This window comes from Rutilus rutilus (assembly GCF_951802725.1).
Source record: "Rutilus rutilus genome assembly, chromosome: 2".
NCBI classification, from domain to species: domain Eukaryota; kingdom Metazoa; phylum Chordata; class Actinopteri; order Cypriniformes; family Leuciscidae; genus Rutilus; species Rutilus rutilus.
The window spans coordinates 33,553,096-33,577,279 of NC_140210.1; the positions used below are offsets into that span (position 1 = coordinate 33,553,096).

At 35.9% G+C, this 24,184-nt stretch overlaps 3 protein-coding genes across 8 annotated transcripts in view; 1 reads left to right on the forward strand and 2 right to left on the reverse strand.

Moving 5' to 3' along the window:
* The first annotated feature begins 98 nt into the window (after positions 1–98).
* On the forward strand, positions 99–8,125 carry irf2a (interferon regulatory factor 2a). Of its 4 annotated transcripts, none has more exons than XM_084397147.1 (10): positions 99–295; positions 2,451–2,544; positions 3,259–3,358; positions 3,586–3,762; positions 3,926–3,960; positions 4,053–4,164; positions 4,571–4,738; positions 4,870–4,913; positions 6,594–6,656; positions 6,973–7,927. In XM_084397147.1, exons 2-10 carry the CDS (start codon positions 2,458–2,460, stop codon positions 7,294–7,296), a joined length of 1,110 nt encoding a protein of 369 aa, XP_084253273.1. In that variant the 5' UTR covers positions 99–295; positions 2,451–2,457; the 3' UTR covers positions 7,297–7,927. The 4 variants fall into 4 exon arrangements, with proteins under 4 accessions (XP_084253273.1, XP_084253275.1, XP_084253274.1 ...); XM_084397146.1 differs by lacking the exon at positions 99–295 and adding an exon at positions 693–898 and having other exon boundaries at positions 6,973–8,120; XM_084397149.1 differs by lacking the exon at positions 6,594–6,656.
* On the reverse strand, positions 8,067–13,187 carry tmem134 (transmembrane protein 134). The gene is made up of 8 exons (XM_084397182.1): positions 12,975–13,187; positions 11,873–12,129; positions 11,722–11,789; positions 10,003–10,089; positions 9,788–9,864; positions 9,504–9,548; positions 9,237–9,290; positions 8,067–9,010 (listed from the first exon to the last, which is right to left on the reverse strand). Exons 2-8 carry the CDS (start codon positions 12,083–12,085, stop codon positions 8,928–8,930), a joined length of 627 nt encoding a protein of 208 aa, XP_084253308.1. The 5' UTR covers positions 12,086–12,129; positions 12,975–13,187; the 3' UTR covers positions 8,067–8,927.
* A 7,149-nt stretch (positions 13,188–20,336) lies between these two features.
* Positions 20,337–24,184, reverse strand: part of stox2a (storkhead box 2a) — a 54,600-nt gene continuing 50,752 nt past the window's right edge. For all 3 annotated transcript variants that reach the window (XM_084402054.1, XM_084402055.1, XM_084402056.1), the window contains one exon: positions 20,337–22,221. In XM_084402054.1, the coding sequence (XP_084258180.1) occupies positions 22,020–22,221 (202 nt within the window). In that variant the 3' untranslated portion in view covers positions 20,337–22,019. The remainder of the gene's footprint in view (positions 22,222–24,184) is intronic.

Below are 24,184 nucleotides of genomic sequence, written 5' to 3' on the forward strand. Positions count from 1 at the left end.
AAAGTCATACAAAGAAATTACACCCATAAGGCCATAACCCATCCCATCCCTGCTCCGACCACACCCTCCTTAACATTGCGCAATTCGCAAATGAAATCAGTCTGTCCAAAACAAGCTGGGACACAGACAGACAGCAGAACACCGCTGAGAAGTTTCACAACACAACTACAGCGAAACCCAGCCTCACTCACCCAATGGCTATAAATAATTGTGCTCTTTTAGGATTATGGGGTTAAAGGACAAGTCCGAAAGAAAATAAGAGTTGACACAAAAGCTACAATTTGCTCAAAATCACGTAAGTTATATAATTGACATTGTATTTTGTGGAACTAGCTGGACCATGAATACTCAAATTTTATATTTCGGGAACATTTCCAATGCGTTCAACAAATTAAAATGACAAATGCCACTCTTGTTGTTCATACGGTCTGCTTTTAAAGTAGCATGACATTATTTCAACATGCATGCTTAACCAAGTTCCACAGTCACAAAATGTTTCGATCATAATTTGTATTTGTTTTACCCATTTTTGGTCCCAACCAGTTGGACCAGTGCGATTTTACTGGCAGTAACGCCAAGCTCCAGCAGGCGGTGTGGCATAATTTAGGAAGCGGAAGTGAAAGTGAAAGAAAGCGTACTTTCAAAAGCTACGCCGACCAATGAAACGCTTCGTTGTTTCACTTCCGCGGTCTGCTGCTAGATGACGTGTTGCGTCATTCTATCAAACGCGAAAGGCTTCTGGAAGAATTCACATGTCGATTCAAAAAACACTACGTCGCTCTTCTTAAAATGAAGAAACAAAACATGGTGATGTTTTCTGCGCAGTTCTAGGACAGGATTTTATAACACATCTTATCGAGGAATCTTGGGAGTAGGCTATCGATTGCCTCTCGTCCAGGTAACGTTAAATACATGGCTTCAAAGCAGAGCTATTCCTTTATTAGTCTGTTTATAAATAGATTGATTCTACGAGATTCTCTGTCTGTGCTGGGCTGAAATTAATGCATGTTTATATTAGTAAACGTCACATTAAGAAAGCAAATTGACGGTTTTAATTGATTCTGACAGATATGATATCGTTTATTCTTCTGTATTTTATGAAAGGCATTACATATTTGAATGAATACGTTCTTGTTTTCTATAGAATGTGTGTGAAAGGTAAGCCATAAAGGTGTATTACCGCAGAATGAATTATCGTTGTAAGAGCATAGATTTGATTTGATCATTGGGAGGGTGTGTCTGAGTGAAGTGGAATCCTCCCTTGTTAGATACTGAGATTTATTTATTTGTGCAAAGTTGATTGATTACTATAATTAATTAATAATATTTAACAGAATTCCTTATTTGCATAGAATAAACAGATAGGAAGTATTTTGCATTATGTAAGCATCTAGAACCTTTTCAGTTTGACAGAATGTTGAATTTCAAAGTGCCACGGGAAGTGTATCTTCACTTAATATGTTTTTTCTATTTAAAATGCAAATTTCCTACTCTTAACAAAAATTGTTTTCATTTCATCAGGCTCCTAATGTTTTTTTCCGCACAAAATGTTAGTTTTTTTTTCTTTGTGAGGCAGGGTGTCCAGTATATTTAAAGGGTTAGTTCACCCCAAAATGAAAATTGTCCCATACTTTACTCACCCTCAAGCCATCCTAGGTGTATATGACTTCTTCTTTCAGCCAAACACAATCAGAGTTATATAAAAATTATCCTGGCGCTTTCAAGCTTTTTAATGGGAGTGAATGGTGCCATTTTTTTTAAGCCCAAAAAAGTGCATCCATCCATCATAAAAGTAATCCATACGGCTCCACGGGGTTAATAAAGGCCTTCTGAAGAGAAACAATGCATTTTTTGTTAGAAAAATATCCATAATTTTAACTTTATAAGCTGTAACCACTAGCTTCCGCTAACATCCGTCTGCTCTTCGAGTTCCGGTGTTGTGCCGAATTTCGACCCCCTGCCAAATTATTACCCCCCTCGTTGAAGTCAGTACCTGATTTCCTAACCCCACCCTTAATCCCAACCCCTCCCCCACAACTAATCCTAAACCTACCAATACTAGGGGGGTAATAATTTGGCAGGGGTCGAAATTCGGCACAACACCGGAACTACACTCGGAAGTTCCAATCGGAAGCCAGTGAATATAGTTTATAAAGTTATAAATATGGATATCTTACTAAAACCTGTCACTTCAGAAGGCCTTTATTAACCCCCTGGAGTTGAATGGATTACTGATGGATGCGCTTTTTTGGGCTTCAAAATCTCAGGTACCATTCACTCTCATTATAAAGCTTGTAAGAGCAAGGATATTTTTTAATATAACTCCGATTGTGTTTGGCTGAAAGAAGTCACCTAGGATGGATTGGGGGCGAGTAAATTGTGGGATACTTTTCATTTTTGGGTGAACTAACTCTTTACAACTTCATTCTATTTGTTTCTTTTCTATTCAGAGTCAAGATGCCAGTGGACAGAATGAGAATGCGCCCCTGGTTGGAGCAACAGATTACCAGCGGGGAAATTCAAGGTCTTCTATGGGTCGATGAGGTGAGGGTGGAAATTCAATACAATTCTATTGTATTCAGTTTAAGAAGAGACTTAATTAAGTTTGAACATGTAATGCTTAACTCATGTGGCACTTTGTGTCTTTGCCAATACATTGATTTTTGTGCATATCCGATTCGAATTGAATCTGATCATATTTAGCAAGTGTGAACCGCAAAAAAAAATCTGTTTCAAGCTACATTCATATGTGGTTTGAAATACTATTCAAATCTCATTTCTGGAAATCCATTTGTCTGACCTCTCTGATCGGATTTCGCATAGCTTTTCTCCCTATGTGTCACTTTCTCACCACGTAAAACGTAAAAACTTCAGACATCGTTGCAGGAACAAGGTTGCGTTGTGTTGTTGTCAATGTTTAGGTCACGCAGAAAATGTCACTTCATTCACTGTGTGGCAGAGAGACGTCTCCTGTACAGAATAAAGCCGCTCATGTGAGCCTCAGTTTTCGACTTTGCTTTATTAGCAGTCCAGCGCTGCAGCTACACATTGTCAAAGACAACATTGCAAACCGTTTCTTGTTGTTTCTGGCATAGTCCTATCAATGCCATGGAAAACGAAAGATAGCCATGGGACACACAAATCAGATCTGAACAGATGCGGCACACAGTTTACAATTGGATACACAAAATAATTGGATTTGGACTGACAGTGTGAACATAGTCTAATCGTACACTATTAAAATGTTTCCATTAACAGGAGAAAAGGATATTTCAGATACCATGGATGCATGCAGCCAGACATGGATGGGATTTGGAAAAGGATGCACCTTTATTTAAGAACTGGGCCATTCACACAGGTAACTGTTGACAGATCTGTTGTCCATTGTCTCTTTTATAAAGAATAAGGCTGACTACTTTAAAGGTGAAATTTGTCATGTCCACTATGCATTTGAGTTGATTCTGCATTTGCATACAGCTTTTAATGTATTTCTGCTGGGGTGATCCTTGTGCTGGATCTACTGATTTGTGACTCCATTTTGTTATATGTTATGATTCAGTTATTACCCAATTATGTCTCATACAGGAAAGTATCGTCCAGGTATTGACAAACCAGATCCTAAGACATGGAAGGCAAATTTCCGCTGCGCTATGAATTCTCTACCAGATATTGAGGAAGTGAAGGATAAAAGCATGAAGAGAGGAAGCAATGCCTTCAGAATGTACAGGATGCTTTCCTCATCCGAAAAAGCAGTTAAGAAAGGTAAGTTTGGTCATTAACATAAATTATTTGGGGAAATTTCACCATGTATTTTTTGCTCATACACTTATCATTAGTGTAGAATTACATCATTTTATTTTGGTAAACAAAACATTCTTCTGATGATGTTTAAGATCCTCTAAATGCATATTGTCATCTTCTCCAGGGAAGAAAAAGATGGACCAGGAGCAAAGAGCAAAAGTAGGAACTAATAGTACACTTAAACAATAGTGCACACTTCTGACTAAGTATTGCAAATGCAAATGATCTCACACCTATCCTCAATTCTTTAGGTTTTTCAGAAACGGAAAGCTGGCACTCCCAGAAAAATTAAACTTCTAAAAGGACAGCGTGAAGCAGAGTATAAGATAGAAACTTCACCGGACAGCACTGTGCTATTTGCTGGTAAATAAGTCAAGTCAAGTCAAGTCACCTTCATTTATATAGCGCTTTTAACAATATGAGTTGTTTCAAAGCAGCTTTACAGTGATAATAGGAAATTACAGTAACAGAGATTGTTTTGGCTTTACAGCAGCTCTAGGATAAAGTTATTGTCCAACAAAAGTGGACATGGATAAATAACCACTTGTTATTCCCTCATTTGTTCTACCCTCAGATATCATACTCAGATACATTGGAGAATGTACTTATTTATCTACAGTTTTACCAAAACATATTTGAAATTTTAAGCCATTCTGGCACTAAGGCTCAGAACTAAGTCAATTTTTAAATGTGATTTCTGACCACCACAAGAGTACTCTTTGCCTTCAACAGTAGATCCATTGTTTTATACTTGCTTATTCATCAACAGAGCATGAGAGCTCCCCTGAGCCCATGTCATCTAAGAGGGATATGGCTGTAGCTGAACTACATGATGTGTGTGCAGTTGTTGAGGTGGCAACAGAGAATGAAGAACCTGCGGTTTGCCCCGCTGAAGTGTCTCTGCCTCTCCAGGACTCCCATGTTTCATCCTACAGTGGTAAGGTTTTTTCTTGCCTTTATCTTTACTGTCTACTGTGTCGTATTCACCACAGGAGTCATAAATTACATGTTATTGTTGGCCACAAACACAACTGCACATCATCATGGATTTTATTCTATACTATACAGAGAGTGACACAGAGAGCACATACAGCGACGAAGACTTGGTACAGGTATGTATATTTTTAAATGCATTATTTTATATTTTTTAATACAATTTAGACACCTGGATCTTTAGAAATTGTGTATTTTGTGACAGCCAGTTAAGCAAATACACTACCATTCAAAAGTTTGGGGTCATTACTACTACTATTTTAAGACATTTAATGTTACAAAACAGTTCTATTCAAAATATTTTTTTATTTTCTATTTCTATTCATAAAAGAACCCTGAAAAAATGTTAATATTTTTTACCCTAAAATATTAAGCAGCACAAGAGATTTCATTGATAAGAAATGTTTTAAATCAGCATATTATAATGATATCTGAAGGATCAAGTGACACTGAAGACTGGCGCAATGGCTGCTGAAATTCCATGTGTCCCATTTACATTTTTTGGGATTCTATTTTAAAGGGATAGTTCACCCAAAAATGAAAATTTCATTAAGTAATGTGTCCTTATGTCGTTCCAAACTCTTAAGACTTTCATTCATCTTCAAAACACAAATGAAGATTTTGTTTTGGATGAAATCTGAGAGCTCTCTGTCCCTCCATTGACAACTATACAACCGACACTGTGATGCTTCAAAAAGTTCATAAAGAGATTGTAAAACTAATCCATATGAATTGAGCGGTTTAGTCCAATTTTTATGAAGAGACTCGATCACTTTATATGATGAACAGATGGAATTTAGGCTTTTATTCACGTATAAACATTCACTGCTTGACGTGCACAAACAAACCTCATTGGTTCTTGCTGAAGCTCAAACGTGCTGCGTAATACGAGAATGAACCTCATTGGTTCACGTCAAGCCAACATGTTTGAGCTTCCGTTTACCATATCTGATGTGTAAGTTGATCAATGTTTAGGCCTATGTGAATAAAAGCCTAAATTCAATCTGTTCATCATATAAAGCTATCGTGTCTCTTTAGAAAATGTTGGACTAAACCGCTCGATTCATATGGATCACGATCTCTTTATGAACTTTTTGAAGCGTCAAAGTGTCAGTTGCGTAGCTGTCAATGGAAGGACAGAAAGCTCTCAATTTAAAAAAAAAAAAAGATCAGATGCTCAAAACTTTAACAATTTAATTCATCTTTTATAATGTAATCAAATTAAATTAACAATTTCTTAAATTTTGTTGACTTGGGCCCGGTTTCACAGACAGGGCTTAGACTAAGCCAGGATTAGACCATAGATCAATTAGGACATTTAAGTCATTTTTATAAACATGCTTAGAAAAAAACATTACCGATGTGCATCTTAAAACTAAAAAGGCACTGATATATTTTTAAGATCAGTCAGTGCAAGTTTATTTCAGTGGAAACAGCTCAGACTTACATTTTAGTCTAGGACTAGTCTTAAGCCCTGTCTGTGAAACCAGGGGATAGTGCTGCACCACGAGATTTAGATTCTGTTTAAATTAAAACATGGCTGAAAAATGTATATTGTGTGTGATATTCCTTAAAAACAATGCAGACAACAAGCAGTCTTCATATTAAGTAGCAGTCTTTTTCCAAGGTAATATTCACAAATACTAAGTCCATAACACGATTTAAGTGTACAGCCCTACTTTTGATTTATTCATCAAAATCTTGTCAAATTATGTGACATTCCACGTTATACAGTAAATTCCAATTTTATGACTGGATTCCGTGATTCTGTCTGCTTTTCTGCACTGCTGAAATCATAGGGCCCTAAGTTTAACACACTGGCAGGGAATGAAATGGTCTTTAGATGGTTCAACTTCAAACCGGTGAGAAAGTTACATTCCATATCTGTTTCTTACTTTGTAACCAAAGCAGCTTATCAAATGAACAGTGACTCTTAGTTATTGTTATTATTTTCATTTTTAATAATATTTTACAGTATTATGGTTTTACTGTTTGTTTGTTTTTAATAAATGCAGCTTTGATGAGCATTAAAAAAAAAAAAAAATTTTAATCATACCCCAAGCTTTTCAACTGAAGTGTACATAGACATACAACAATAGAAACATTCATGTTGTCATTAAGTAACATCAAGTTGTTGTTGTTGTTTTTTTTGCTAAGAGTGTTAACTTTCCCTTGCAGCTTCCTCAGGACCTGTCCATAAAAGCTAGAACATCATGTAGTTCTGTGTTAAGGATCCCACCATCAGCTAATTCCTCACCAAACACATTTTTCACATCAGCGAAAACTAATTTCAGAGTGACCAGCTGCAGAGAGGACTCGCCCCTAATTGCTTATAACACTCCTCCATGGTTTCCCTGCCTGTTTAATTTCCAAAATGTCACGGACGTGCGACCCTCAAGCCCTGCCCAAAAAACAGATCTCACCAGCAGCCCAACTTCTCAAGCCAGTGTGATGGCTAATGCTATGGACCTCTCTGTTGCAAAAAACAAAACACTACAATGAAGACAATTGAAATGCACAACCTGCTGCTTGTTCAGATGCTAAACTTACAACCCATAATCCAATATTAATCAACTGGTCTCAGGTCTTAGACTTGTGTTGATGTTCGGCTTTTAAGACCAAACCGTTTTAAGGTATCTGAATCCGTTATACTAGATCATTATGTTTCTGAAATATTTTGCAACACACTACCTCATACTCATAATTGTATTAAATATGTAACTTGTAGAACTACCTCACAGATGCAACTCTTGATCACAGAAGTCGGCAGTGTAAGCTAGTAATAATACAGCATTGGGAGAAGAACTAAGTGTAGAACACGGAGTATTAATTTCACTTCTGAGTAACATTTCATACTTGTGACAGCAGATGTAACAAAACAATCAAAAATTAAATAGAACAATAGAACTGGGGATTTGCATTAATGTTTTTCTACAGGGTACAGCACAATACTGAGATCAGAGTTTTTGAAAGAAACGTTTGAATAATTTTTTTTTTTTTTATGAACGTGGCATGTTTGTCAATTATATAACACAATTATTGAACTGCCTAGAGACCTTTTTTAGTTCTCACATGTCAGTGGGACTACAAATACTTGAATAGAGATGCTCACCTAATTAAGAGTTGTATATTAACTTGACAAACCGTTTTCCTTTGTGTTCTGACAGAATCTTGTTTCAATGTAATTGAGATTTGCTAAAGTTTCTTGTATAAGGTATTTTTTATACAACAGTCAATAATGTGCATAAGAAATACAGCACTGAGAGTTAAAAGCAAATATAAAAACAGGTTTTATTGTAGTGTCTAAATCATTAAAAACATTACACAATACAAAATCTTTTCAACACTCATTTGGTGTATGATATACACTAAAACAGTGGTTCAAAGTGTTAGTAGTGGTACTAGTTAAAAAGATGAATGTGCAGTAGAAAAGCAATCACTGTGGTTGCTGTATCTTACTTGATTTTACAATAGATGGAAGATAAATGAAAATGCTTTATAACTCAGACTGTGTGTGTGTGTGTGTGTGTGTGTGTGTGTGTGTAGTAGGCAGTGGCCTAAATGATAAATTGCATTCTTGGTTTTCTCAGATTGAGATTTTCATTCTTCATGTCATTCATTTTGTCTATGATTTCATTTTTTTACTGTACAAAGCTAGTGGTGTACAATTTCATGTTTCATGTTCAGTGCTCTATTTATAACAAAACTTTGTACATCTATAACAAGCTTATTATAATGCTCCTTGCTGAATTCCAAGTATGTTTCACTGAACTAAGGACAACACTGCTGCACAGCTCGTATAAAACGTCTCAATTGAATGCAACTTCTTAAATTCTATAAACACAGGTGTTTTAATACAGTCTGTGCCTTCTTATGAAGTAAAAGTGTATATTGTTGCGCTTGACACACTAAATCACAGTTTTTTTTTTTTCTGTAGAGGTTATACTTAAGACATGTGTACAGACTGGCTTTAAGGCTTTTACAAAAATGAAGAAATTGTTTAGAAAACCACTAGTAACTGAGGTTGTAAAAATAGGTCATCCCCTTACTTCATTTTTTTTGGGGGGTGGGGGGGGGAATTGAAATGGTGGGCAATCCAGACGACCAGTCTGGATGATGTGAAGAGAAACGGTTTACTTCTCAAAGTATGGCAAATAAAAGAACTTGAATCCTCTTCGTCCCCGAACCGCACAGCTTATATAGATCACATGATACACTGAAACAAAAAAGGGAAAATCAAGACATTGTAAAAGGGCATAATAGGTCCTCTTTAATGTCAGTTTCTTCCTATGTATACACATTACTTGACTGCATTACAAAGATAACTTCACAATTCATAAAACTAATATATTATCTAAGGTCCAAAATCCATCACTGGTATTCACAAAGGCAAAGCTGACTATAATATAAAAGCTTGTATTGAGAATACATTTAGATCTTACCACCAGGAATGAAGAGAAGAAATCCAGGAACAAAGAAAATTGCACTTGAAACACCTGAAAAGACATTAATACGTGGGTTACATTTTTACTGACCAAAGTTGGCATGAAACCAACTGAAGCGTTAAATGTCTGAAGGTGGCGTTGTCTTTGTTTTTAAGGCGTTATTTATTATCTGATATGCTCCACTTGTAATTAGCTGAACAGGTTTGAGAACCCTGCACATGTCTCATCTGTGTTTACAACCAATACCAACGTGACAGGTCTTACCTGCGTGAGGGTTTAACTGTATGACAATGCCTGTAAAGATCAAAGCTGATAGGTAGGAGGCAGAGGGAGGGGGACGACAGGGAGAGAGAAAAGATAATAAATTTACTAATCAGCTGACAATCACATCTGAATTCACCATCTGTGCTTAAGATCAGAGTTGACAGCAAGATAAACATTAACAGCACTTTACAAGTCAAACAGAAACTGTGGTTCCCAAACACCTTTCCCTTGAGATCTGTAGTACTTATGATCAAAGAACATCACGAAAGGTATGAAAGTCTCACCAACTCCAGTGATTAAGAGGAGGAACGAGGCAAGAACGACTCGTCTGTTCTTCTTCACTAGCGGGTGAGACGTCCACCTGGGAACAATCCACACAGACCAAATGTTGAGGAAAGGAAAAGAATATCACAAACTATTTAAATGAACAAGACCAGTATTTTTTTAGTTAATGTCAGCTTATATAAATAGACGTTTTTCAGTAATGTGTGTGTGTTACCCGCAGCAGTGAGCAGACAGCTGTGTGACTGAGCTGAGTGTGCTGAACGACCACTGAGAGCTGCAGTAGGACAGAGTAGCAGGATCACTGGAACACAGACAGACACTTGGCTTTTCAAGTACTTGTACATCAAAAAAATCGAAGCAACATATCTTATTTTGTTTAGGTTGGTCATTTGATGGCTTGTTTGTTTGCCAGTTGGTCACTTCTTGTTCTCTGATGAAAATTTGTGGGAAATTAAGCATTTACTTTCAAATTTAGCATTACCCTAGGGCTGAAAACAAGAAATTAACATCACAATGTATGTATAGTTGTCTTTTAAAATATGCCATTTCTAACGCAAACTATGGTGAGTGACAATTTGAATGCATCATTGCAGATACGTAAACTTATATTTACCAATTATTAACTGGGATAAACCTGCCTTTTAAATGTATCAAATTGAGTAAAATAGGTGAATTCAGTGGTAATAGTAATATGCAAGTTTATTGTCATATCAGCTTCACATGCTATTTCAAGGCACATGCAGAATCCATAAATACAAACAATGCAATACAAATATAATAAAATTCAACTTAGAAAGAAAAAAAAAGATGAAACAATTTTGTATATACATAAACAATAAAAAAGATTCATCAAAGTTTTATCCTGATAAAAACTGTTGTTGTGTCATGACTTTTAGGAAAAGATTAGGCAGACCAAAAATATATCTGTAAGGAATCTGTAATATGCTAAGATTAATTAACTTTTTTTGGACTATTAGTATTGCTCCCTTAATTGATTCATTTTTAGTGAGAAGTATACACCCTGCTTCAACAACAGCTTGTTCAGTCTGTCCGAAATCTTTCAATTTAATATTTTAACATTATATATTAATATTACTCACTGGTAAATATAATCGCTGACAACTGGTGTTAATTGCATCAGGATGTTTTAATCACAGGTGAAGGTTTTAATTAAAGGGTTAGTTCACCCAAAAATAACATTCTGTCAGTAATTACTCACCCTCATGTTGTTCCAACCCCGTAAGACCTTCGTTCATCTTCGGAACACAAATTAAGATATTTTTGATGAAATCTGAGTGCTGGATCACTCCTCCATAGGCTTCTAAGACATTATAACTTGCTGGCCCAGAAAATGTATTAAAGAGATCGTTAATATAGTCCAAGTGACACAGACGCGCTGCGCAAAAACACTAAAGGCCCAGCTAGAAGGAAATGAATAGTGGAATAAAGTCGTTATTTTTGTTGTTTTTTTGCGCACAAAAAGTATTCTCGTCGCTTTATATACTTAAGATTGAGCCACTGTAGTCACTTGGACTATATTAACGATGTCTTGAATACATTTTCTGGGCCAGCAAGTTTCGGTCACCTAGAAGCCTATGGAGGAGTGATCCAGCTCTCAGATTTAATCAAAAATATCTTAATTTGTGTTCCGAAGATGAACGAATGTCTTACGGGGTTGGAACAACATGAGGGTGAGTAATTACTGACAGAATGTTATTTTTGGGTGAACTAACCCTTTAACGACTTGTTAGTGGTGCAAAATAGCTTAAACCTAAATCAACCAATTCTGGATTAACTTTAAACTCAGCCTTATTGGTGCAACACATCCTTCATTTGATACAATTCTGCTCAAATAATTACATTCAATAGATATTCTTGCTTAATGAGAATGTTCCAATTAAAAATGTCAACACTGTGATGTGAACTGCCAAACCTGATTTTGAAGAAGTTGTTGAAAGAAGAGTTCACAGTGCCACCTAAAGCATCTTCATTTTCCAGATTCTGCGGGAGAACGGAAAAAAGTCAGTCAGATTTGCCCGTAAAAGACTCTCAAAGAGAAAGCGACAGACATGTAAACACCTGACCTGATATTTCAGATTACTGTGTTCAGGAGTGCCGGCGGATCCAGAAGGATGAGATTGTGTTTTGGCAAAAGAAAGAGGTCCAAATGTCATCTCTCCGCCACCGTCCTTCTCTCTCCCCTTCCATTCCCCCACATCTTCTCCAGGAACCACACCTTCCTCTTCCTCCTCTCCCTCCAGGACGAATGCGTCATCTATTGTGAACGGTGTCCCCATTGCTACAGGCCCTCAGACATTGACTGGATGTTAACCGGCAAGCACTGTGAAGATGATAAACACCATAGTTGAGTTACTGATCATCTACTCTCTGCCCTTTACATTTCTCATACTTCAGTATAGTGCATTGACTGCCCTATAATATTCCTTTACAATGCACAATAATGAATCCTAATTTCTACACCAAACTATTACATAAGAAGAGCAAAGGACATTACCTTCTTTAGATCAAAGTTGCTCACTGTGGCTAATGTACAGACCATTTCAAAATTGTATTAAAGTTATACAAAATTGTTTAACTTATTTTTATGGGAAGCACAGCAAGGAAGTGTTTTCCCTCTATTACGAGAAAGTATAAAACGACCTATTCGGATCTGTTATGAAGATGACGCGTAGTTTTTTTTTTTATTATGTATTTCTCTTTTTTCATCCTGGTTTTATTTCAGCGCAAGACATTCACTTATTTGATTGAATCTGACCAGTCGCATTTACAGATGTTAGCTAAATCTCCATTTGATAAGGCATATATAGGATTGTTAGATGTGGAATAAATGCCCGAGTGTGACATAGCTAATATTTGCCCTTAGGAAGCATGTGACTGACACGGTCTTCCGCTTTTTCTTAACAACAGAAAATTTGTATCCACCCAAACCAATCTAACGTTACATCTTACGTATTACAGAGAAGCTCGTTACATGTATCACGCTTATAATTACGTGCCACAATAATAAATGTACGTTTAAAATCATTTCGTTGAAAATATCAGTTGCAGAATTTCCAATGCTAATCTACTGAGAAGGTTTGCTTGACTATTTACACAGCCGAACATCCCGTTATTAACACCACAATAGCGCTAAATCACAAAGGAAGAATCCTCTAAGTTACTCACTGTCACATTACTGTTGACCCTCCTCAGTTACACATAGATCCTTCTGCCATCGTCCTTAGATCACTTTCAAGGAATGCAAGGTTACTAAATCTGTTTAAATGTATTGTTTACTGGCCGACGGAAAACTTTAACCTAAACTTTGCTAGTAACAGCTGCTTCTTTTTTGTGGGTCGACTCTAAACAGACAAAAGTAGCGGTGGTCTCTTCAGCGACACCTAGAGGACTGGAGGATTCAACAATTATAGTGGTAATTTACTGTATATTGTTATTATAATTATTAATCATAATTATCTTTAGTAATCATTATAAATAATAGGCTATAATTTAACATTGAAATATATATGATATATGTTTAATAATGAAATATTTTAAGAAATAATTATGGTGATGCTTGAAATTTTAATTTGAAGAAAGATAAACTGAATCTTGATGGGTCCGAGTTGAAAAGCATGTTATATATTACAATCCCAATGTATTTCTGTTTCTGTGTATCTTGAACTGATTAGTGAACTTATCAAATCCTTCATATCATAGGCCTAAATCATTCATAATTCTGATGCTCGTCCCTTGAATTTAATGTGACAATTTATGTAATAACAGAATTGTGTACACAGAAAATTGCTCTGCTATTGTTTAAGGCTCAAGTATAAGGTCCAGTGTAATTTTCTTCCGTTCCATACATAATTATCCAGTCTGTAATTGTAGGCCTGTGAGGATATGCTGTAAAAAGTGAACAGTTGGATCAACTTAAAAAAATTACTTCAATTGGTAACACCTAAAGAAATTAAGTTTTCTCAACTTAAAATATCACGTTTTATCGTGAAAAACGTGATAATTTAAGTTGAGAAAACTTAATTTCTTTAGGTGTTACCAATTGAAGTAATTTTTTTTAAGTTGATCCAACTGTTCACTTTTTACAGTAAGTTTATCAACTTTTTTTTCTGTTATGGTTCTCAGTTGCCCACTCCTATCCTACAACTGATGGCTGTCCCTCATTGTTTGCTCACTCTAGTGGTGAGGAAGCAACGGTGTGGACACCGTGTGTTTATCTCTATGATAATCAAGCCAGGTTGATGAAGTTGTATTTTTCAGACACCTGTTCACAGATATCAGTGAAGAGTAGGCTATCTATCCATTATATTTTATGCAATGCCATTGAAAAGAAGAATATATGGCCTATTTTCAGTTATAAATGCGAGGTAATGATAGATTATTGTTCAATTTATGTTAGATATTTTATTGCCAAGACAGAATATGTATGTCCTATCCCATGTGAACCTTCATGAGGTAATTTTTAAGGTGCGATACAGGTTATACAGGTTAAGAAAAGTAGTTGAATACCACAAGACAATGTCACTCAAGGAGTGATGATCTACTGTGATGTGATATTAGCGTTAGTGATGTGATATTAGTGTTTGCACTCTGGATAGTGTCAAAGGTTTCTTTTTACAACGTGTTTTGCAAAGTTTAGCAATGTAGCAAATCACATTTCTTGAACGCAATGACCAATCAGAGGCGTTAGTCAGAATCCACTCATCGCTCAAAACGCATGAGTTTTTTGTACATTTTGAGCTGAGTTTTGTGAGCTCGCGAATTCTCTCATTATAACACAAAGTGTAGACACGATGTAAAGTGAAACAAGTCAGAAACAAGTCATGTCAATTTTGACTGTTTTTGCTCTATTTCACAAACGAAAATAGTTCCAAACAAAGCAGAATAGTTGTGTTTCCCTCCAACACAGAGTGTTTCTTTCAAGAATGAATCAGCTGGTTTGAACGAATCAGTGAATTAATGATTTTTCAGTTAACTTATGAATACTTGCCACTGTCATTACAAATCGGGTCCTCACTCGAAATCAGGTCTCTACCAACTATCAGTTAATGATCATACAAAGTACGAACAATATTAATTTAAAATGCTAGTGCAAAATGCCCGTGCAAAATCAGTTTTTGTGTTTGTTTTTAGTAATTGTTGGTTTGGTGCCCGTGAAAGAGACTGTGAACGCATTGAATTCAGGAAGCAGGCTAGGTTACTACAAATGATGGCTGTGAATAAACTATAATATTCAGAAGTAAACAGTGTAGCTGACTGTGTTTTTAGTAATTGTTGGTTTGGTGTGTTTGAGTGCTCATTGTTACAATTACACAGCAAAAGTTCAGTGACATTTTATTTGTGCATGGTAGAAAGCACACAGTGAACTCTGAGAAAACGCTATGCTTGAGGAAACAGTTTGTGAATAGGCTACTACAAATGATGCCCGCGAAAGAGACTGTGAACGCATTGAATAGGATATGTTTAGTTGGTGAATAGCTTAGGCTACTATTACACAGTAGCGATAACTTTAAGCGCACCAGAATGAAATATAATATTCAGAAGTAAACAGCATAGCTGACTTACAGATTCAGTTAACATCCACAAATGAATAAGTGCGTCGATTCAGGGAGCAGTGCAAAGTGCCCGTGCAAAATCAGTTTTTGTGAGCTGATCGCCGTCAAAAAAGTTCAGGAGATATTTCTTAGTGATGGCTGATTTCAATATGATAGCATTTTGAAAAAAAAAGTGTCATGAATTTATTGCATTTTTGGGGAAAAATAATCAGTTTTTATAATAGATCTTTGAAAATCCAAATCTGGATTTGAATTTTTTATGTTATTATAACCTAAAGATGCTATGTGAAAGTTTGAAAAAGAAAATAGTGTTTTTCATCTTGCCACTTTCTTGGTAAAGAAAACACATTTTTACTCAAATTAATCAAAATGGATTTATCACGTTCTGGAACCAAACTATAATATTCAGAAGTAAACAGTGTAGCTGACAGAGTGCTTATGTCAGAATGTTTATTTTTAAACCACAACCTTCTTGGGGCTTCTTTGACCGATACAACCCTCTAATGTCAGAATGTTTATTTTTAAACCACAACCTTCTAAAAATGATATATTTAACGATATCTTTTGCATTTCTCATCCAAACAGCATCAAACTTGGCACTGCACTTACTCATGCCCGTGGCAAGACACCTGTCGAATTTGAAATCCATCGGACTAACGGTTCGAGAGATATGCGGTTAACAAACACACACAGACAGACAGACGTTTCTGTAATTTATAGATAGATTAGCTTAGCGCATAATAAAACAAACTGAACGTAATTTATTTCACTTGATACACTGTTAATAAATTAATATAGCCTATATATATATATATATATATATATATATATATATAGCCTATAAGCAAACAATTGAACATCATTACATTATTTGTATAGGCTAACTGAAATATTTGGACATTTAACACTTAATTTAACAAGTAATTACATTGAAGATGATTGTGAATACATGTAGGGCAAGTACAAATGCGTGTAGCTTTAAACTAAGTTACTGGGCTAATCGGGTATGCTATGCTAGTAAATAATCCACTGGATTCGTATAAACGTATCATATAAAGAAAAGTATTATTTCATATTTCTTTATTCAAAATTTTACATTTAAAACACAAATTTCATAACATTATTCCTGTAACTTGCAGTTATGCATCTAAACAACGGGCCTAATAGTATAATAATAGTATAATAATTAGTAATTTCTGTCAGTAATGAACAATATTGATTTTGCTCAATTAATTACAGCATAATTATAAATTTAAATAAATAAATATGAAAGTAGCCTAATAACTAACTTCATTTTTGATGTATTTTTTATGAGAAGACTGCTTTTTTTTTTTTTTCACCTGACCCCCAAACTGTCTGTGCACGGCCCTGAAAATGTTACACTGTTTAAAATTTCACAGAAGCCAGACAGACGCACGTTCACTCAGTCTGGCACTAAGCGCGAGCTTGACCTAGCAGTGACCCTGTGAGGACCTCGGTCAAGCAAGACTTCCAGGGGTCACGCAAACTGGGCAGGTGTTCAGTGCACCAGACAGACCGCATTCTAATGCTATTCTTAATGCTAATTAAACAATATATTTAGAATGTAACTCTCTTTCTTCTGATAAGTATCCTTTTTCTCATCAGTTAGACTACATCAACACTGGCACTGAGTGTTAGGGACTCGTTAGGTCTGAAATATTAAGGCCTATCTGTTGTTCAACATATCCGTTGTTCTGGTGGTTAAATTGCAGTATAAATCTTATACTTTATATTTTACAATATTGTATCCCATTACATTAACCATACCCCTAAACCTACCCATCACACAAAGCTTTCTGCATTTTTACACATTTAAAAAAACTTTTTTATTTTTATTCCAGATTTACAGATTAGGACGTAGGTTTTTGGAGATTTTGTCAGGTTTTGGTCACTTCTGGGTACAAATTTGTCCCAAAAATATAGTTAAGTAGACACACACACAAACAATAACTGCGTGCAAAAACTATAATGATGCTTTCGGAAGTGTTTAATCATTATCAACATATATTTTTTATTAATACGTTTTTTTATTCCAAATGACAATTATTTTTGAGCCCCACACTTTTCGGTGTTATCCATTTATTTATTTAATGTTTTATTTGTATAAAGATACAAATAAACATAGATAAAACTGTGACAACAGCCATCAAATTCGTGTATCATAGTGCTTGTAGCTAACGCTAATTTGTAACACGTGACGTGTCCCTCCTTCGTCAATTTTCCACCATCATGTGACTTCAGACGTTTCAAATATATCTGCATCTGACCTTTTCTTCTTTTTTAATTTGTGTCGATCAGATTCTGCTCGTTGATATTTGTCATGTGTAGGCCTATGATTCAAATCAGCATGTTTTGTTGTAGCTCTTAAATTAAACTGAATCTGTGCTCCATAGTCTATGTGCATTAAACCGTAATCTACAACAGTCTACTTTACTCACTGTGTAGCCACTAGATGGTGGCAAGATACAACCAACACTTGAATTTGCTGTCTTCCAGTAAAACCAGATAGATTATTTATTGATTAAATTTTACAGGGATCCATGAAGTTAATCCATGAAGCCCTGATGTTTCAGCTATTTTTTCATTAATCATATTCAATTAGTATTCAATGATTCGTTATGTTTAACCTGTAAAACCACAGGGAAATGGAATGTATGTAAACGAGTGATTACATGCAATAAATATAATGCTTACACTCTTAGAGGAAAGGGTTCTATCGACCTTAAAGGTTTCTGTTAGTTGCTTCATATATAGATCTTTTAGGGATTCATCATTTCATGGATTAAGTTTGAATTAATTAAATGTTTTAATTCTTCTTTTTTTTTTCTTTTTTTTTTTTTTAAATAGTTAAACATGAAAGTATTTCGCAATCATTTTTCCTTGTTTAAACCTGAAAGGGTTCATTAATGTGTCAAGAACCCATGGTTCTGAAGAACCCCACCCTTTTTTTCTAAGAGTGTAATATTTAAAATTTCTCAAAAATGTCTGTCATTCTCACACAATCGTTTTTGAACCACTTACTTTCAATTTCATTTGGCATGCCCAAAGATTTCTTCAAAAACATTTTTTATAAAAGATTACGGAGAAGTTTCATATCCTGCTGAGTTAATATTAACCAAACACAGACATTCCACAGGTTTCAAGACACAAGAAAATGTCAAATTTATAACCAAACATGTTATTTTATTGTCTGAAAAAGTAACACAATCTCCCAACTGGGTTTATCACATATACTACCACAACGATGAAACACCATTACTACACAAATAGGGACTTCTTTTCAAATATTATAGACATTACAAAAAGATCCCTCATATCTTTCAGTTTTCTTTTGAAGTTATACTAAGCATGGCAGGTTGATTTCATTTACAGTATGATACTGTACACTGTCACCATTTAGAAACAATGTTGTCTGACGTGGTTCTAAAATCCATAATGTTAAGGGAAGACATTTCATGGTCATTTTTATTTCATATGAAATATTTTACAATATAAACAAAGCATCCGTCTTGGATGGACTTAACAGCAACCAGAGGCCAGGCATTTCAGTGCAAACATGTTTTTTTTACAAGGCAGTCTTGGCTGCATTACTCCCTTTTGTCTATCAACAAAAAAAGGGGGGGAAAAAGATTACCAGATGAAGGGGTTTGAAATTAAAACTAAATTTCACAAAATGTGACACATACCCAAAATGCATCCTCTGACAAAGCCTTGTCAAGTAAAGGAGGTCATGTGTTTGTATTAGTGTCCATCAGAAACCATTCAAAAGCGATTAAAGTTCTAGAGGTGTATTTGTAACTAAACTGAAATATACTTCTGGACTTAAATCATTGTTTTAAGAAAAGTTCTGATGAAATGTTTTGAGAAAGAATCTATTTATAGAGCTGACATTATGAGAAGCTTGCTCTGTCTAATGTGACTCTCTGATGTACATCTGTGATGTCTAGCAATGATTTAAAATAACCATTTATATATGAGGCTTTTGTCTTTCCACAATCTTCATCCCACCTCCAACTACAGGGTCTAAGAGGCTGTTTGGACCCTAACCACTGACCTCTCAAATATTAGGTGGGAAACTGAAAACAGTACTATTGTAATCAGTATTGCCAAAAAGTAGAAGGCAGATGAACAATTCTTGATTTGGGCAAAACGTTTAGGACTGGAGGATGCCTGACATGATTCATTTTAATATATTCTATCTGTTGAGGTGCTTGTTTATAATATAGAATGTAGTCCCTTGATTTCCGTCGAGATGCATTTTCAACAAACTGAAGTTACTCACTGGGCTTGAAATCATGAAGCAGATAAACAAATATGCATGTAAAGGGGGCAGCGGAGAACTGAAAATGGCTTCTTGCACAAATCGGAGGGGAAACATAAAATTGGGAATGTTTTGTAGATGTGGTGCTAGACAGATTTATACACAACTTGCAAATAAGTAAAAGACACTTCTGTCAAAAACTGAGAAAAATTGAGTTGAAACTACAGCACTTAATACTGATTACTTTAGAATAAGTCCTCTTAGTTACAATGTCCGCCGCTCCTTGTCAACATTCACAGAGAAGAGGCTGATAGCGCTGTGTTCCACAGGCAAAGAATCCAAATCTGTACACGTCCCTACCTTGTTGTTACACAGGTGGTGGAGGTAGCTAGTTATGTGCATGTATGTGGGGTTTAGGGTAGTTTGAATGGCTGATTGCAGGTGTGTCTGTGTGTGTGTGTGTGGGTAATAGTCGAGTGAGAGGGAGCGAGCTGAAAGTGGTTAACAAGAAGTCCCACAGGAGTATGGGAAAAGAAGCAAATAAAAGATAAAAAAGGGAGGATCACCACATAATAGCACCAATGGATGTGACATGAGCTCTGCTCTTTTTCCCAAATCTCACCGAGTCACTACAAGAAGGGACACGAGCGTTAGTTCTGGTGCATTGAGATGGCACGCCAAACAGTTAAAGCCATAGTCCAAAAAGTATTTTAATGTTTAGTTCAATCTTGGAAAAGGGGCTTTTGCTCATGGATCAGAACCTTGCTGTATATAACACAGGCAGGTCCAAATCTAATGTAATCTTTGTTCCTCTCTGACATATGATAGGAATGATAAATAACAGTGGAGCAAATTATTTGTACATACTTTCACTGAATCAGTTGTTCCAACCTAAAAGAAGCGTTTATTGAAATCATGAAAAGGTTGAGAATATTGTGAATATACAGATAATGTGTTGGCTGTGGCAAAATCGTTAACCATGTCATCTGTTGACCATATTTTGCATTTAGGTCGGGGACATGGTTTGAAAACCAGCTCAATTCCCAGGAAAAATAAAGGTGAAAATAAAATACCATAGTGGTCTGGATTCAACTCAAGAAAGAACATTTTTCAAAATAAAGGTTTTATCAGAGCAGCAAAAGGGCCGAGTCTCTGAATCCCACTGGCCCAAAGGAAGAGAACTGTATGACTTTTCCTTGGAGTGTTTTGGATGTTTTTGGACACAACACCCGTGTTCCCGCCATTGCGATTTCCAACATCCTCCTCCTTTCGTGAAAACAAATAGAGCCATCAAGCTACACAGAAGAAGACAAGCATGTTTCCAAACCAACAATGACATCCACAAGTCTCCTGGTTCACGAGACTTGGTATCGGATTCACACTGGCACACAGCTGTTTTTATTTCAAAAGGGAATCAACATAATAAAAATAATCTACATCTGACAAAAATGTAATTGAAATCATTTATATTTTTGTCTACCGAGAATGTGTTTTATTCCCTTAAAAAAAACAAAGACTGGTGAAACGATCCACAGAAACATGATTACAGACTAACTGATGCTTTACCTCTTCTTAGGAGAGTTAACTGTTCATGACCTGAGATTAATATTAACTTTAATGAAACAGGTAAATCCATTACGTAGTGTAAAGTTGCATACAAAGTAATTGTATGCACAATAAGTTTGGGTAAAAAAAAGAAAAAAAAGAAAAGAAAAAAATCTTAAATTTCAGAACGAGAAAATTTTTTCCACTAATTCAGTCTATGTACTTGTTTTAATAAGCATATGAGTATGATTCTTATTGTTTCACCAATGCAGCTAACTGTCATGAGAAATGAGTTTATTTTTAGGAATATTATACAACTTTATGAATCATGAATTAAATGTTGCTCAGATGAGAGCTTTTATGCCTCATTTTTTAAAATTGTACTGCATACCAATATTACAAATCTTTAATACCTTTGACCAGCACATCAGCATCTACTTCTTAATGCGTGCAAACTTAATCCATTGGCTGGATGATCTCTAATCTGTGACTGACAAAATATACTCTTGAAAACAAAACATTGTTAAATTACCAGTTACTTCAAGCCTATTTTGAAAACAACGGTTGATTCCGACTGCAGAATTTCCTGATTAATTGCTTGTGAAGGTAAATCCTATGATGAGAAATTTCCTTTTCCATTTTTTCCCTTTTTCCTCTTTTTTTGCAGTGACCTTTGATGCTGTGGGAACAGTCTCTGGAAGCCATGCCTGCAGGTTTAACAGTCCCCATGTAGTCGAGGTGCTTGATGGAGGGAGTCACCCAACCTCCTGCACTTAGGCACCCCAACATTGCAGATCACCCTGACCCTACGTCAACCCAGATGGGCCCATGTCAGACGCTGGTGATGGAGGCAAGGCAGTTGGGGGATTTCTGCAGTTTCTCAGGTTGCGTGGTAGGGGGCTCTGGGATTGCACGGAAGCTGAATGGGGGGCCGATGCTGGTGGTACCCATGTGGCCTGGACTCAGGGCCGGATTCTGTCGCCGGTTACTCTCCACAATGCTTGAGGTGTTGGACGCCAGACTCTCCCGTGTGCTGAGAAAGTGGTAGATGTGGGGAAAATGACCAGAGATGAAGAAATGGAAAGAAAAAAGAGTGGGGTTTAAAGACAAGATAACTGATTATTTCGGGGCATGAAAAACAATATCACACAGTCCTCACAAAGAGAAAATGCACAACCTCACACTATGTGGTTTTAACTCTGGTTTGCAGGATTGTTTAGCTGTACAAAAATGAACTAGATCTTGATGACAACAATAACATATTCAGACAACTAAACCAGAAGCACTGAAAGCCAACAATAAGAAGGCAGTATATAATATACACAAAATAATATATTTATATTGAAGGTAGAAGTGGATTAAAGGAACAGTCTTAATTGACTGTATTCCACAGAATGTTTCCACAGGAAACAGAAGGAGAAATGTTGACGTTTTCCCTGTTCTTGTCCATTAAATTACAATGGGCAGGTATTGAAGTTTACACAGTTTAAAAATGACACAAAGCACCAAAGTACTATAAAAGAGGTCCATATGATAGTGTTGTGGGAAACAGATTGTAATTTAAATCTTTATTCACTGAAAATGTTCACATAGCTCTCCAAGGTGAAGCAAATGTCATATTCATAACTGAATATTTATTTTGAGTAAGATCTAATTTAGTAATACTTTCATGGTGTCTTGTGTTTTCTAAGGCATGAAAGTCCAGTCCCAGCAATCAATATACCGTTTTTTGTGTGCCATGGTAGAAAGTAAGTCATACAAGTAAGTCAATGATTTGTCAATGACATATTTTGGGGAAAAACTATAAAGGTTAAACTCAGATAGGATGTATTTAACATTAGTACTGCATAGAGAAAAGTGCAGAGTTTTTTTTTTTTTTTGTATGTCCCACTCCGTATAATTGCATTACTACCTCACATCAATCACAAACTAAATTGTGTCTATGCACAAGAGCTATGTTGGTGTTTTTCCAGGAGCTGTAGGATGACATCATCACTAATGTTATGAGTCATCCAGAAAATAGTGAATGATTTGTGTGTGTGTGTGTGTGTGTGTGTGTGTGTGTGTGAGTGAGTGAGAAGGGGCTGCTAGGGGTCTTAAAATGAGAGACTTGTGTCAGTTTGTCTCCTTAGCTTTTTGGGGCTATTAATTTAGAGGCAAACACAAGACATACAGACTAAGCTTACGGAGCGAACAAAGCACAGTCACATTGCAACTCTTAGATAAAGGGTCTTCAAATTTGTGTGGAAGTGCAGAAATAGCTCCATCACAATGTAACTGCCTGGGCCACAACTTTTGTATATTCAAGGCCCTTTACTTTTATCATCAATACATGGCACTGATCATTTAAAATGTACATTGCATTACACACATTTTCAAAACATTACAAATTTAATGCAAAGTTTAGTTTAGAGATTTTCAGTATAGAGCTTAATTTTCAAGAACTGCCATATCACTCAAAGAATGAGGAGTCAGAATATCATTATTAGGTAAAAAATGTTAGACTCCTGGATCAGCACGTACAGCTAAAAAACACAAACTTGCACTGTACTGTAAGAAAAACAATATTTTGGTAGAAAATTAGTACCTTTTCCGTTAAGTTTACAGACATTTCCTAAAACACAATGCAATGTGTAATTCAAAATATGGGCAAAACACCTGTGAAAAATCAATACAGAAATGTTCTTCATAATAACACGGTACATTGCCCTTTATTTTATGTGCCTTTCTTAAGAGTGTATTGTAAGCAGTAGAGGCAGCACATGTGCAAAACATGTAGGCTCTTTGAGTTATTCTACTCCTGCCATATCCCTCTGAATGAGTCATACAGACACAAGGGGTCTATTTTTAGCAACTGAAAAAAGTCCTCACCCTCACTCATAAAGGGCTTGCTAACACATACACAGCCCTGGGAAACCCACTTAAAGGCTGTCTGTGCTGGTTTGTGGCCTTGACAAAGGAAAGGGGAGAAACCATGCTATGCACCTCAGTATAAG